General features: G+C 49.1%; 6 protein-coding genes across 6 annotated transcripts; 3 read left to right on the forward strand and 3 right to left on the reverse strand.

The window, feature by feature from the left end:
• Nucleotides 1–101: 101 nt before the first annotated feature.
• N7458_003641 (allantoate permease family MFS transporter) lies at nt 102–1,755 on the forward strand (the record flags this gene model as incomplete). The annotated part of the gene is made up of 4 exons (XM_056907024.1): nt 102–327; nt 381–804; nt 867–1,269; nt 1,324–1,755. 4 exons carry the CDS (start codon nt 102–104, stop codon nt 1,753–1,755), a joined length of 1,485 nt encoding a protein of 494 aa, XP_056771131.1.
• A 1,070-nt stretch (nt 1,756–2,825) lies between these two features.
• N7458_003642 (glycoside hydrolase family 43 protein) lies at nt 2,826–4,444 on the reverse strand (the record flags this gene model as incomplete). The annotated part of the gene is made up of 2 exons (XM_056907025.1): nt 2,826–4,213; nt 4,282–4,444. The coding sequence occupies 2 exons, from the start codon at nt 4,442–4,444 to the stop codon at nt 2,826–2,828; spliced, it is 1,551 nt and encodes a 516-aa protein (XP_056771132.1).
• A 443-nt stretch (nt 4,445–4,887) lies between these two features.
• On the forward strand, nt 4,888–6,611 carry N7458_003643 (uncharacterized protein; the record flags this gene model as incomplete). The annotated part of the gene is made up of 4 exons (XM_056907026.1): nt 4,888–5,057; nt 5,107–5,512; nt 5,570–6,201; nt 6,257–6,611. 4 exons carry the CDS (start codon nt 4,888–4,890, stop codon nt 6,609–6,611), a joined length of 1,563 nt encoding a protein of 520 aa, XP_056771133.1.
• Nucleotides 6,612–9,608: 2,997 nt separating this feature from the next.
• Nucleotides 9,609–10,419, forward strand: N7458_003644 (HNH endonuclease family protein; the record flags this gene model as incomplete). The annotated part of the gene is made up of 4 exons (XM_056907027.1): nt 9,609–9,826; nt 9,880–10,054; nt 10,116–10,254; nt 10,307–10,419. 4 exons carry the CDS (start codon nt 9,609–9,611, stop codon nt 10,417–10,419), a joined length of 645 nt encoding a protein of 214 aa, XP_056771134.1.
• Nucleotides 10,420–10,642: 223 nt separating this feature from the next.
• N7458_003645 (HD domain-containing protein) lies at nt 10,643–11,361 on the reverse strand (the record flags this gene model as incomplete). Its single annotated transcript, XM_056907028.1, has 3 exons — nt 10,643–10,901; nt 10,956–11,169; nt 11,223–11,361. The coding sequence occupies 3 exons, from the start codon at nt 11,359–11,361 to the stop codon at nt 10,643–10,645; spliced, it is 612 nt and encodes a 203-aa protein (XP_056771135.1).
• Nucleotides 11,362–11,770: 409 nt separating this feature from the next.
• On the reverse strand, nt 11,771–12,718 carry N7458_003646 (phytanoyl-CoA dioxygenase family protein; the record flags this gene model as incomplete). Its single annotated transcript, XM_056907029.1, has 3 exons — nt 11,771–12,042; nt 12,091–12,309; nt 12,370–12,718. 3 exons carry the CDS (start codon nt 12,716–12,718, stop codon nt 11,771–11,773), a joined length of 840 nt encoding a protein of 279 aa, XP_056771136.1.
• Between the last annotated feature and the right edge of the window lie 423 nt (nt 12,719–13,141).

Genomic DNA, 13,141 nt, shown 5'->3' on the forward strand with positions numbered 1-13,141 from the left:
CTGGAAATCAAGAAGCCCGTTGGATGTTTTAAAACATCCTAGCGTCTGCTCCGAGACAATCCCTGCATCTTCCCTGATCCCATTGTACCAATTCAATAACCATGGGCGTCAACCACAACGATGACGAGGCCGTTGCCATGGAACGGAGGCTCTCTGTCCAGAAAGAAGGGGACCACGAAATGACCCAAGAAACATCAACAGGGGAAGCCCTTGATGTGGAGCTCGATCCCGCAATGGAGCAGAAGCTCCTGATGAAACTCGATCTCGCTTTTGTGCCTATCATTATGCTAACCTACTTGTCTTGCTTTCTCGATCGCTCCAACATCGGTATCGATCCCAGGAATCAGATCAAATAAATGTGGAAGCTGATGAAACAACAGGAAATGTCAAGGTTGCGAATATGCCTGAAGACATCCACGCATCCGATAGCCAGTTCTCTACGGCAGTCTCCATTTTCTACGTCACCTACGTCCTCTTCGAATCCCCCTGGGCCGTATTGATGAAGAAGCTCACCCCTCGGAACATTCTCACTGGCCTCTGTATCGTCTGGTCTTTGACGACGATCTTCACGGGCTTCATCAAGTCCGTAGGCTCTCTGTATGCGACGCGATTGATTCTCGGCGCGTGCGAAGCTGGACTCTTTCCTTGCCTCAACTTGTACTTGACTATGGTCTACCGCCGTGAGGAGCAAGCGAAGCGAGTGTCGTACCTGCTGAGTTGTGCGGCCATCTCTGGTGCGGTCGGTGGGTTGCTGGCATATGCCATCCTCCATATGGATGGCGTTGCTGGCAAGGCAGGATGGAGGTATGTACTTCTCTTGTGAGGAAGAGTTTATTTCGCCTGCAATCTGACTGATCATGTTGTAGGTGGGTGTACATTATCGAGGGCATCTTTAGCGCCCTCTGTGCAGTGCTCATCTGGTTTGGGCTGCCGAACAACCCCGCGGAAGCCTATTTCCTGAACGAGGAAGAGAAGTGGATGATGCGCGTGCGCAATGAACAACGACGAAAGTATATGGGCAGCGAGAAGTTTAGTTGGAAGGAAATGCGCATCGCGTTGAGCGACCCCAAGCTGTTCTTTTCAGGACTCATTCAATTCTGTCAAGATATTCTCTTGTACGGATTCAGCACCTTCTTGCCAACAATCTTGAAAGGCATGGGCTATAACTCTTTGATGAGTAACGTCTTGACCGTCCCGGTCTATATCTGGGCCGCTTTGGTCTTCATAGCCGTGGCCTTTTGTTCTGATCGATACTCCAAGTTTGCATCAGTACGCGCGAACCCTGCTGACATCGTTTATGGTTCATACTGACAATCCTTGCAGTTCATCTTCGCAACCAACATCTTCGGTATTATCGGCTACATCCTACTATTAGCCGTATCGAACAAGGCTGTGCAATATTTTGCAACATTCCTCATTGGGATCACCACTTACACTGGCGTTGGGCTCAATGTCGCATGGATCAATGTGAATGTCGCCCCTCAGTACCGACGAGCGCTGGAAATTGGATTACAACAAACCATGGGCAATTGCGCAGGCATTGTGGCCGGACAAATCTATCGCAAATCACCTTATGTACTGGGTAACTCCTTCTCCCTTGGGGCCCTAGTGGTATCCCAGGTGGTCGTGGCAGGATTCGGGTTCTATCTGCGTCGTGAGAACAAGGCCAAGGAGCTGATTGAGAATGGCGAGAAAGAAGATACTCGACGGGTTCGAACAGGCGATGGTGCAGTAGACTTTAAGTATCTGTATTGAGTTGATAGGACATGCATTGATTATTTGACCGTTTGTCATTATTGTCAATTCTTCAGACTTGCTGTAACCCCGTTGATGATCCGGTGAGATCAATACTTCGTTAGGCGTCGGTGGTATTTAAGTGGTACATCCTCATGGCAATGATGGACTCTATTAAGGCGGCTCTTGAAACCCAATTCTGTTTGCCAGAGAGCCTATAATTCAATGTTTGTGCTCCGCGAAGGGACACTTGTCCTAGCGGTACACAACCACACAACACATCGTTGCTATTTTTTGTTTTTACTAAATGACTGGATTATTTCACTATCGCAGCAATGGCTTTTTTTCGCATATTTTATTTCGATGTGTGGTCTACGAGGGTTGGCCTCCTCGTCTCCCACCGCGGAAACCCCATCGATCGTGATTGGAGTCCTCACCCGCGATGAACCGTGGAACAGACTGGCTCTCCTCCCCATGAAGTGAATGACGCACACGACCGGCATATCAGGATTGATGGACTATTTCGACAAATTTATAAGTAAGTACTCCGCCCGTTTGAGCGTTCCTCCGTGTAACCTGAGCATGAACTTCTCTCCTGACTCCTACCCAGACCACTTGACGTCAACCCTTTTTTAATACACAACGCAAGCCTCCCAGACCTTCATATCCAAGAACAAATATCACAATTATGGGCCTGTGTATGTCCTTTCCGCGCCACAGTCGCATGAGACCAATGCCTATGGGAATGGGAGGGGGATGGGGACCCCCTCCTCGTCGAAACTTCCATGGCGGTGGAATGGGCTACGGCATGGGGCCTGGTATGGGGTACGGGGGAGGCTACGGTCGACATGGAGGATTTGGGGGTGGACGACCGGGTTGTGGCCCTGGTGGAGGGTTTGGAAGAGGACCGCGTAGGCGTTGGTAATGACAGAGAACTATTGGATGTCGCTTGTGAACGAATCCAAATGGGGCAAGATGACCAATACCCTCATGGAAATATCCTATATTCGTGTGGAAGAACCTCGAGTCGACAGCCCTCATCCACTTGGCATTCAAATATTCGCTTCTGTGACGATCCTCAGTACAACCACTCAGGTATCAACCTCGAAATCGGCGAATCGGGCTTCACCTCCATTGCCGACCGCAAAGATCCCTATTACCGGGCCAGTGAAGTCGAAATCGGTCATCATTTGAGTGTCTACCTCCTCCATGCACTGCCAATCGCCAGCAGAGTCGAATATGAAGAAGCCTAGAGAGCGCTCCATGTACCTGATCTGGAACTGAATTGTATCCTGCAATTTGATATGTTGAACCTTTTTGGAATTATAGAATTTGGCCGGATTCAATCCTTTGTAAACCGCTTCGCTGGCCTGGAAGTCGTACGCAATCGATAGGAAGCGATGCTCATCCTTGTAGAATGCCAATCCGGCTTGGGTGAGGCCATCATGACCAGCCGGGCTAGGTTCAGGACGATGTAGGCTCACGCTCGCCGTTCCAACAAGTCGCCGTTGCCGCTGTCCAACAAAGGTCACAATCCCTTCGGCTGAATCGAGGCCAGCTGGACGTGCTCGCATTGTGATTTGGCTATCTTGGATGTCATAGTCCCCCAGAACGGGATCTCTTAAGTAGACCCATGCAGCTGAGGTGGTGAAAGAGATATTGAATGGATCTGTTCTTGGTTGCTCCGGGGAATTTGGTAGTTCGCGGCGAGCGGCAACAGTATTGATGCTGGGCCACTCGTTGGTAGGCCAATTAACTGCAGCCAGAAAGCTCTCTCGTCCCATGATCGATCGCCCCTCGTCCATTCTCACGCCAAGCATCACCACCCACCATTGACCACTTTTGTCTTGAAAAAAGTCACCATGTCCAGTGTTTTGAACATATTGATCCGTACCGTCCGCGCTGTATAGTGGATTTCCTGCATACGACTCGTATGGACCCCAGACACTCTTGGCTCGGGCGATGCTCAGCATATGATGCTGGAACGTACCTCCCTCTGCACACAGGAGATAATACCAATTGTCCTTTTTATAGACATGCGGGCCTTCAGTGAAATTACCTGCCCATCCATTCCAGACAAGAGCAGGCTCGGTCAACATTTTTCCCGTGGTGATATCAATCTCAAAGTTGAAGATTTGGAATTTTGGCCCGACTTTGCACACCTGCACGTACACCTTGTCGTCGTCAAAGAGTAAGGAGGGATCAATCCCCGGCGTAAAATGGAATGGTATTGGATCAGACCATTTCCCTGAAAGAATATCGGTGGTATGAATGATGAACTGGTCGCTGCGCTCGTCGCCAAACTTGTTGGAAGTGTGAATAACGTTTGTGCAAATGATATAGCTCACACCGTTATGATGACGGATGGTTGGGGCATACAACCCACCAGTCGCCACCATAGTCGTGCCCTCTTCCCAAGGAGCGACCCAAGTGGTTGCCTTGCATAGTGAGAGTTGGGAGCGCCGGTTAATTGCATTTCCTGGCAGTAAGGAGGGTGGTCAATTAACTTGTCTTCACCTTGGTTCAATGTCTGGAAGTGGAAAATACCGATATGAGTCCAGGAAATTAAATCTGGAGAAGCATATATGGGGAGACCGGGAAAGAGATGGAAACTGGAATTGACTAAGAAATATGTATTGCCTATTAGGCAGATCGAGGGGTCGGGCGCAAAGCCCGGGATGATTGGATTATTATTCAGGTCGGAAGCCATACTATAAGTCCACTAGGTTGAGTAGCCTCTGTTTCTGTAGTTTATGGTTGTCACGAAAGGAAACTGTAGATTTGTTGAAAGCAGAAACGGCACTATTTGAATTACTGTGGCGCAGGGCATTTTGCCAGTTTGGTCACGGCTCTGAACCCGTGAGATTCCATCCAACGAGATAAAAGCTCAACCCCCGCTTCCTGCAGCTATATAGGCTAAAGGAGGAGATGTCCCAGAATGAGATCCCAACCTCTATGTGATTCGGTCATACTATGCCCTTTCACCGGCAAAAGAAAAACGCCATGTTGGCGGGGGAGCCTCCATCCACGTAGCTCGACCGTGCTATATATACCTCGCGATAGGGTTGCTCGCAGCCTCAACCTTAAATTTTGTTTATACTGGCAGCGATATCCATACGCCTAATCCAAGACATAGGTCTAAATAACCGCAAAATGGCTCAAGCTAGTCAGCCCATGAAACCGCCCAAGGGCCACTTTTTCTTGGCGGGGCGTACCTTTCCGAGGGTAAAGTGGTGGAAGAGGCCGAACATGCGCCTCTTGTATTTCTATATTGCAGTCTTGATTGCGACCAATACAGCCAACGGCTTTGATAACTCTATGATGTAGGGGCAAAATTGCAGAGAAGTTGAGTACATTCACTAATTAAAGTAGGAACGGCCTGCAAACTCTGTCTTATTGGCAGGACTATTTCAATCATCCCCAAGGACCTACTCTTGGCCTATTCAACTGCGTTATGAGTGTTGGAGCATTGACTGGACTGCTGATTCTACCGTTCATGTTGGATCGGTTTGGGCGAAAGCCATGCCTGGTGTTTGGGTCGATGTTCATGCTTCTTGGTGTCGCCCTGCAGTCTGGCTCCATCAACTTTTCCATGTTTGTAGGTGCTCGGTATATACTGGGATTCGGCGACATTATTGTCATTTGCACAGCTCCAATGCTCATTACAGAGATTGCACCTGCCCAAGATCGAGCAATCTTGGTAACAATTGCAGGTGCAACTTATCATTCCGGCGCGTTTATCGCAGCTTGGACTACATACGGTACCTTGAAGATTCAGGTCAGGACTAAGTGTGAACAATCAACCCTAAAGAAAATTAACTGATACCATTGGCAGAGCGAATGGTCCTGGAGAGCACCGAGCTTAATCCAAGGACTCTTTACTCTCTTGATGCTTGCCGTTGTTTGGTGGATCCCGGAAAGCCCAAGATACTATGTCTCAAAAGATCAACCGGAGAAGGGACTCCAGATTTTAGTACACTACCACGCCGAAGGAAACGAGGCGGACGAAGTTGTTCAATTGGAGTTTACGGAGATCACTACTGCGCTCGCCATGGAGAAGAACTCAGAGCATTCCAGCTCCTATGTGGACTTTGTGCGAACCGCAGGAAACCGAAAACGACTCCTGATTGTCGCCTCCTTTGGCCTCTTTGCTCAATGGAGTGGCAATGGCCTGGTCAGTTACTATCTTGTTTTGATTATGGACAGCATCGGGATTACAGACGCCAACAAGCAGTTGCTGATCAATGGCGCATTAACTTCATTCAACCTCGTCACAAATCTGTTTTTCAGCTTTTTCGTCGACGACTGGGGTAGACGACCTATCATGCTGGTCAGCTCTGCTGGAATGCTTGTCTCATTTGTGATCTGGACAGCACTGTCAGCAAAGTACGACGCACATGCTAGCTCAAGTCTCGGTTCCGGCGTCCTAGGGATGATTTTCATCTATTACCTGTTCTATAACCTCAAGTAAGTGACCTGCATGAGCTATTCAGCTTGTATTCAGAATAATTGAATTGTCCAGGTCGGGTCTGATTGCCAGCTATACAACTGAAATCCTTCCCTATTCTATGCGGGCCAAGGGATACACGATCATGGAATTCGCCATGTACATCGCGCTATTCTTTAACCAATATGTGAACCCCATCGCACTTGACAATCTTCACTGGCGGTATTATATCTTCTACTGCTGCTTTTTGGCGGTGGAAGTTGTTGTGATCTGGTTCTTCTATTTGGAGACTCGGTATGTTCCGTTGGAGGAAATCACCAAGTTATTCGATGGCGACGATGTTGCAGCTGCGACCAATGTGGAGATGGAAAAGGCCTGGGAGTCAGGCAAGGGCTTCACCACCGCGGTGCATATCGAGGGTGCAGACTGATAGTCTCATTTCAGTTTACGACTGTCGTTGCTACTCATCGATGTCGAGAGCAAGGAGATTGTTCGATTGTCTCGTGTCTTGCGGACAAAAGACCGCCAGAACATGCACATCGGTCTCTCAATGGCCAATATACCTTCAACTATGATTAATGACTTGAAGACCATAATTATATTATGGTTGCAGCTTTAATCAATGCTGGGCCCTGTCCGTTCCTGAACAAAGTAGTACTAGCTTACGTAATAGCTGAAAGTCATCCATGGACGGCGCCGGGTAATCATAAGTCCGACCTGAAATAGGCCAGTCCAGGATGATCAGATTTACGCGGCAACGCGGTAGCGGAGCGAGATCCAGTCGTGATTACTCACAATAGCCATCACCTTACCAGCGATGGCTTTGTCTATGGCTAGCGGGTCGTGACTCCGCTCATAGATTGTTCGACTACTGGCTAGTATGCAGATATCAGGGGTATCTTGGGCTACCTAGGGTTAAGCCATGGGAAATGAAGCTCGAAAGCTGCCAAGAAAATCGGGGACTTCCATTGAGAAACCGTATCGGCAACCACGGCGACGTCCTGCCCATTTACGGACCAAAACCGGCTGCTTAACATGTTAGTCTGGGAATCCTGATCACGGGAGAGTACCTATCTGCACCCAGGAGCTCCCTGACTAGCTATACAATCACTCACATGACACAGGCCGAAATCGGAAGAAAAAGTGTGACGAAACTCGTGCACAGTGCTTGAACTGTGTCAAGCGGAGTTTAGATTGCGTCTGGCAATTGGACGGTCTGATACATGATGAGCCAAAGATTCCATGTTACTCAGAAAGCGAACATCCTAGCAGTAGCGGTGCCGCAACTGAGAATGCTTTTGCTATCGAGGAGAGGCCGAGTCTTCAACAATATGATTCACATGATCTATGCATCGAAAGACCACGGGAAGCCGGGGACAACACAAGACCCAGGACTCTGCTGTCGAAAACAGCAATTTCGTCCACGGGCTGCAAAGCTCTAGCACGAACTCAGTCTCCTCAACCTACTGAGAGTATTCATGACATATCGCTTCACATCGATTTTCTTCACTCCCCTGCCAACACTAGGCATGGTCGACCTCTTTTGCAATTCTTGATCTCCACTTTTGTTCCCCAGCTGATACGGCCTACTACAGATGGGCAAATGGGCGAAATATTGACTCGCCAGACGCTAGCATTGGCATTTGAACATCCGTTCTGCATGCACGCTTTACTTGCCTGCTGTGGTGCAGAGATCCCCATAGAAAAGTCTGAATTTCGCGAACTTGCTCGATATCATTATACTCACGCAGTTACTGGACTTCGAAAGATTCTGGATGATGGACCCCTCCAATGCCAATGGGGCGTCACAATGCTGGGCATCATGATGTTATGCATCTATGAGGTGAGTGTACAGACAGTCTTTAACAACAGAAGAAATCATGAAGACTTTTCTCACTTCTCTCGATTTAAAGCGTTCCAAACAGAAGCCCTCACCAGGAGTCGGTATACACCTTGCAGGGGCCGCTCAGTTGATCCGATTGCACTCCCATACTCGCGGTGATGACATTAAATGCGATGGTGTTGAGGGGGCCATGTATCGACTGGCCCGTGAATCTTTCATCTTTCACGTCACGACTAGTCTCCCATTTCAAGATGAGATCGCGAACTCCCAACACACTCATTTGCCAGCTGATTCAACCCATTTCGAAATCGAGTCGGCACTTTCCTTGGCGGAAGAGGCCATTCGAGAAAATTTCCACGTTGACATGGTCTCTCATCCAAACTCCCCAGTTCTTGGCTTTCCGCCACGGCTATTTCGATGTATATACACGGTCTATCGATTGCACAAAACCTCAAGTTGTGACCAAGTGAGCCTGCAGTTATGTCAGCGACTTGACAAGGATCTCTGCCGATGGAATAGTCGTTTGGAAGCTCCATCAGCGGAAATCCCGTGTACTGATTTGGGCACAAGGAAGGATAAAGGAAACCCCGGAGAATCCACTGCATCCCGGCAAAGCCAAGCCCTACGCCAGTCGGCATTGGCTGGCCCTAAGTTGTATATTCTCGGCTGCCGAGTCTTACTGCAACGAATGGCGGGCGCAGTTCTTACCTCTGGCGATCTTGGTACCGAAGGATTGATTGAACAGGCGATGAGGCTGATACAGGAGCTTCAACCAACGAAAGATTACTACGCCGACTACTATTGTTGGCCACTTTTCGCCATTGGCATAAATCTCCGATCTTCCTGTGATCGGGATTTGCTTTTAACACAGGTATCGGCATTTTTAAAGTCCACTAACAATCCGACTATGAGACGGCTCCTCGATATGCTCTCTGAATACTGGCAGTCGCGTGAATCAAGCAGAGTCTGACCGTGGATTGCGTCTGCTGGCTTAAAGCAAGCAAATCAAAGACAGACGATGGTGACTGTGAATAATTTATGACACTCTGTCACACACCCTCTTGAGAATATTCATTACGTTTTTGTCATCGACTAAGGCGGCTGTCGATGGTTAGTCTGATGCCATGTACCGCGCCTGGAGGGTGAAACCACGGTTAGTCAGAGAGCCAATCATCCACCCAGGACTCTGGATTCACGCAGGTGACAATCCTTGATTCAGGCACTGTCGATCAAGCTCATGAAGCGCCAATCGTGACACCTGGAATGTGCACTGGTGAGACGATATGGTCTTAGCGTGCAGCGCCAAGCCAAGGGCCAAGACCGGGGCGCAACCGAGGTTACAGTGCATTTAAGGATGAAACATCCACTCTTTATGCAGTATTCAGAAAGGCCTTGGCAGACGGGATGCCGCCGGGGATCTTTTATATCAGTCTCTATACGAGATATCCGAGCAGAAGATAAAGACCTTCTCATCCCCGCGCTAAAGGTTAATCTCGGCATTCCTCATTGTGACTTGCAGAATTCCCGTGTAATTTGTTCCAACTCTAGCCTTTCCACTTCTACCAAACGTCGAAGACTACCGCAATGGGATTGGCTCGAGTATCACAGACCCTTGTAGGTCTTTTGGCTCTCCAGCCTGCTCTTATAGCAGGCCTCCCGGCCCCTGAACCTGTCCCATCTCCCCCTGGTGTCCCGTCTGCTTCAACAGCCAAGAGCGAGTTGGCCGGACTGGCAGTGGCTCCCCAAGGGTCTCAAGAGGGTTATTCTCGGAGCAAATTTCCTCATTGGATCAAACAAACTGGGTGGGAGAGTTCTCTTTCAATCTGTACTCTGAGTCACGCTCATAATTGTGCAGCAGTTGCGACACCCGTGACGTCGTGCTCAAGCGAGATGGGACGAATGTGGCACAGACTTCGAGTGGCTGTACCACCACCAGTGGCACATGGGTTTCACCATATGACGGTGCAACCTGGACTGCTTCCAGTGACGTCGATATTGACCATCTTGTTCCGCTGTCAAATGCCTGGAAGGTGGGCTCATACTATTTCTAACAAAAGACAGATCAAGAGGACTGATGTGTGTCTTTGACAGTCGGGGGCATCTGGATGGACCACCGAGGCTCGACAAGGCTTCGCAAACGATTTGACTCATCCTCAACTCCTGGTAGTGACGGATAATGTGAATGAGTCGAAGGGTGATAAAGGCCCCGAGGAATGGAAACCTCCACTTGGTATGTGTAGCTTTTGACCTTGGATGTGAAAAGACATCTGACTTGAAAATAGCCTCGTATTATTGCACATACGCTGAAATGTGGGTGAAGGTCAAGTCGGTTTACAATCTTACCATCACATCCGATGAGAAGTCTGCGCTCTCTGATATGCTCAGTACTTGCTAGATGTGGAATGATCCATTGTATAGCTGCTTCCCCTCTTGGTCTACAGATTGTTGTTCATGGTACTGCAAGGGAAGACAGACTAAAATACACGTTGAGCCTCTTAATGGCTGGCTATATTCGATTGCCTGCAGTTTCCCCTGTAGACTTCTATGACATGTAGAAGAAAGATGCTGACAGTAATATCGATCTGGTCTGAAACCCCGAGCCTTTTCTATGCTCATGATCATGTTGATAGATCTGTTTGATGAAGATGCGCAGTGATGATATCCAGATAGTCTCTAGCACGGGGAGTGATTGACTCCACCCCTTCCAATTTAGCTGCATCGTCCCACAATCGCAGAGAAACCATCTCATCCCGAAGGGGATCCTGATCAAACTTTTCGAGTTCATCTCCCTGAAATGGACCGCCCTGGAAAGCGAGCGATTTTTGTGACGCAGAAGACAACGAGTCGTAGTAAGCACGATTCATTGCGGTCAGATATCTGTTCGAGACGAATAAGAAAGAGTGAAGCCCTTGCAATTGAGAAAGAAAATACCTTTTCGCTGCAACATGGCTGTTCACCAACCGACAAACTGTCTCACTGAATCCTAAGGATCGGAGATACGCGGCACCGATAGCTTCATGACCCACGCGACCGACATTCTCGGTGCTCCCGCGAAGGTTCATACGAACCTCCTTCGTCGAGTCCAAGGGGATGATTTGGCCAATATCATGGAACAGCGCTGCGATTACGAGTTCATCTCTAGCCCCTATGTTCGCGGTGAGATACCGTACAGAAAGTCATATCTCATGGAACTCATACCCGATTTGCGTGCCTGATCTGCTGCCTGCAAAGAGTGTTCAAGCTGATTGATTGATTCCCCAATGTAATCGCCCTGCCCGTGCTGCTCAAGAGCATTAACAAGAAGCGCGGCCCTTTCTGCTGGTGTCTGACGTTCCATGATGAGGATAATAGTAGATGAGAGCCCCACTGCAGAAGGAAAGAAATTTTGAGTGAAAGGGAAGCGGGCAGGTGGCTCTTATACTCGTAACACACCCTTCGGCCTCTTCACCGACATGAGAAGCTCTCATGGATGCGGAACGTGGGTCTAAAATCTTCTGATCGTCAAAAAGGCCGCTCCTGGTGGTTCCTAATGCAATTATAGGCCTGTCCTCGGCAGCTCTTCATAATACTCTCATATACCCTTAATCTATAGTTTTTACTTTGGCTTAATCACAATTTTTGCCTGGCAAGTTCAGGAATCTTGGCCCCCCTAGCCTACAATACAGAGTTTTCCACCTCGTGCCCTCCGTCCTTTTTATTATTATTATCCCCTGCGCTATCACTACAACGTATTGAAAATTCAAATTCTAAGCTGTAGCAACAGGTCTTGGCTTTCCATCCACAGTGAGCATGGGAGTCCCAAAAGCGTAACGTGTTCGTCCTTCCTCATACGACTCACCCTCCTTGCGCATATGAGTTGCCGGCCAAAGCTTCTGGCGATCGGCATAGTATTCGTCGTGCAAATCTCCCTCTGTGGCGCAGTTGTATGTGGCATAGATGGCACGGCGATCCTTGGAGCTGGTGTTGGCCCCGCTACGGTGAGCGAGGTAAGATCCGAAGACCAGAATGTCGCCTAAACCTTGTGATAAGCAGAGGCAACAAAATCACATATAATGAGGCAATCTACCTGGATGCAAGTCGCACGGGGTCCATCTGTGACTATCAACCCATGCGGGCTCAATGCAGCGATCGGCCCCCAGAGGCACTTCCATACGGTGGCTGCCGTTGACTACCTCCAGACCCCCGTTGATCGCGTTCATCTCGTCTACAGCAGCGAGAATGGTCAGATGCTTGATGTTCTTCACGTGCGTGTAGGCATTTGCGTCGATGTGAGGGTCAAAGCCACCTAGTGAGTTTTTGTAAGTATTGACAGCTATACAAGACAATTGCGCGATAAGAGACGCACCACTCCCGGCAAGCTTATAGTTGATCTTCTCCTTGAAGAGTAGCATCTCCTCTCCAGCCAGCTGTTGCAAAACACTCGTGGCTCGCTGTCCCCGAAGGAAGCTGTCAAAGCCCGCGTGAGAGTTTGCAAAGTTCTCCGTGCGACACAGAACCCGTTGGCCCTGTCCATTCACTTCCTCATAGGGCATCCATGGCACACCCGGAGTCTGCGGCAGATCATGCACTTCCAGTGCCCATTGCTGTAGGACTTTGGTCTCTTCCGGGTTGAAGAAGCCGCGCACCAGCAGATAACCGTTTTCCTGGAAGCTTTGCAGCTGTTCTGCGGCTAGGGCATAGTGGAAGTTGTCCATCTTGGGCTTCGTACCCGTGCAAAAGAATGAAGACCACGTGCAATGAGACCAAACCCCAAGTTTTGGATACTGGGATGATCAAGAAAAGTAGAGGGGAAAAAACGAAGGAACGTGCAGTCCGTATTGCAGAACGATACAGCTTGTGGTTTTATAGATTAGGACAAGGCGTTGGCAAGTCATATCTCTTTTTTGGGTTCGAGAGCTGCTATCATCATGCCTTCGCGCTTCGCACCGAGCCCTAAGCCCAATTGGGCCCTACAGTGATGGATCGTCATCGGGTGGGGTGGGTCTGGCCCTGTCCGACTCTTGACAACTAAGGGAAAAGGGGCTCAAATGACTGGCTGTGCAAGTTGCAGGTCAGTGTTCGGATTGTGTTTCAAAGGCTACTACTTACTCTAAACAGTTATTCGGATTGGCGCAGGG

Source organism: Penicillium daleae, assembly GCF_028827525.1.
Source record: "Penicillium daleae strain IBT 16125 chromosome Unknown utg000002l_segment0_segment0, whole genome shotgun sequence".
NCBI classification, from domain to species: Eukaryota; Fungi; Ascomycota; class Eurotiomycetes; order Eurotiales; family Aspergillaceae; genus Penicillium; species Penicillium daleae.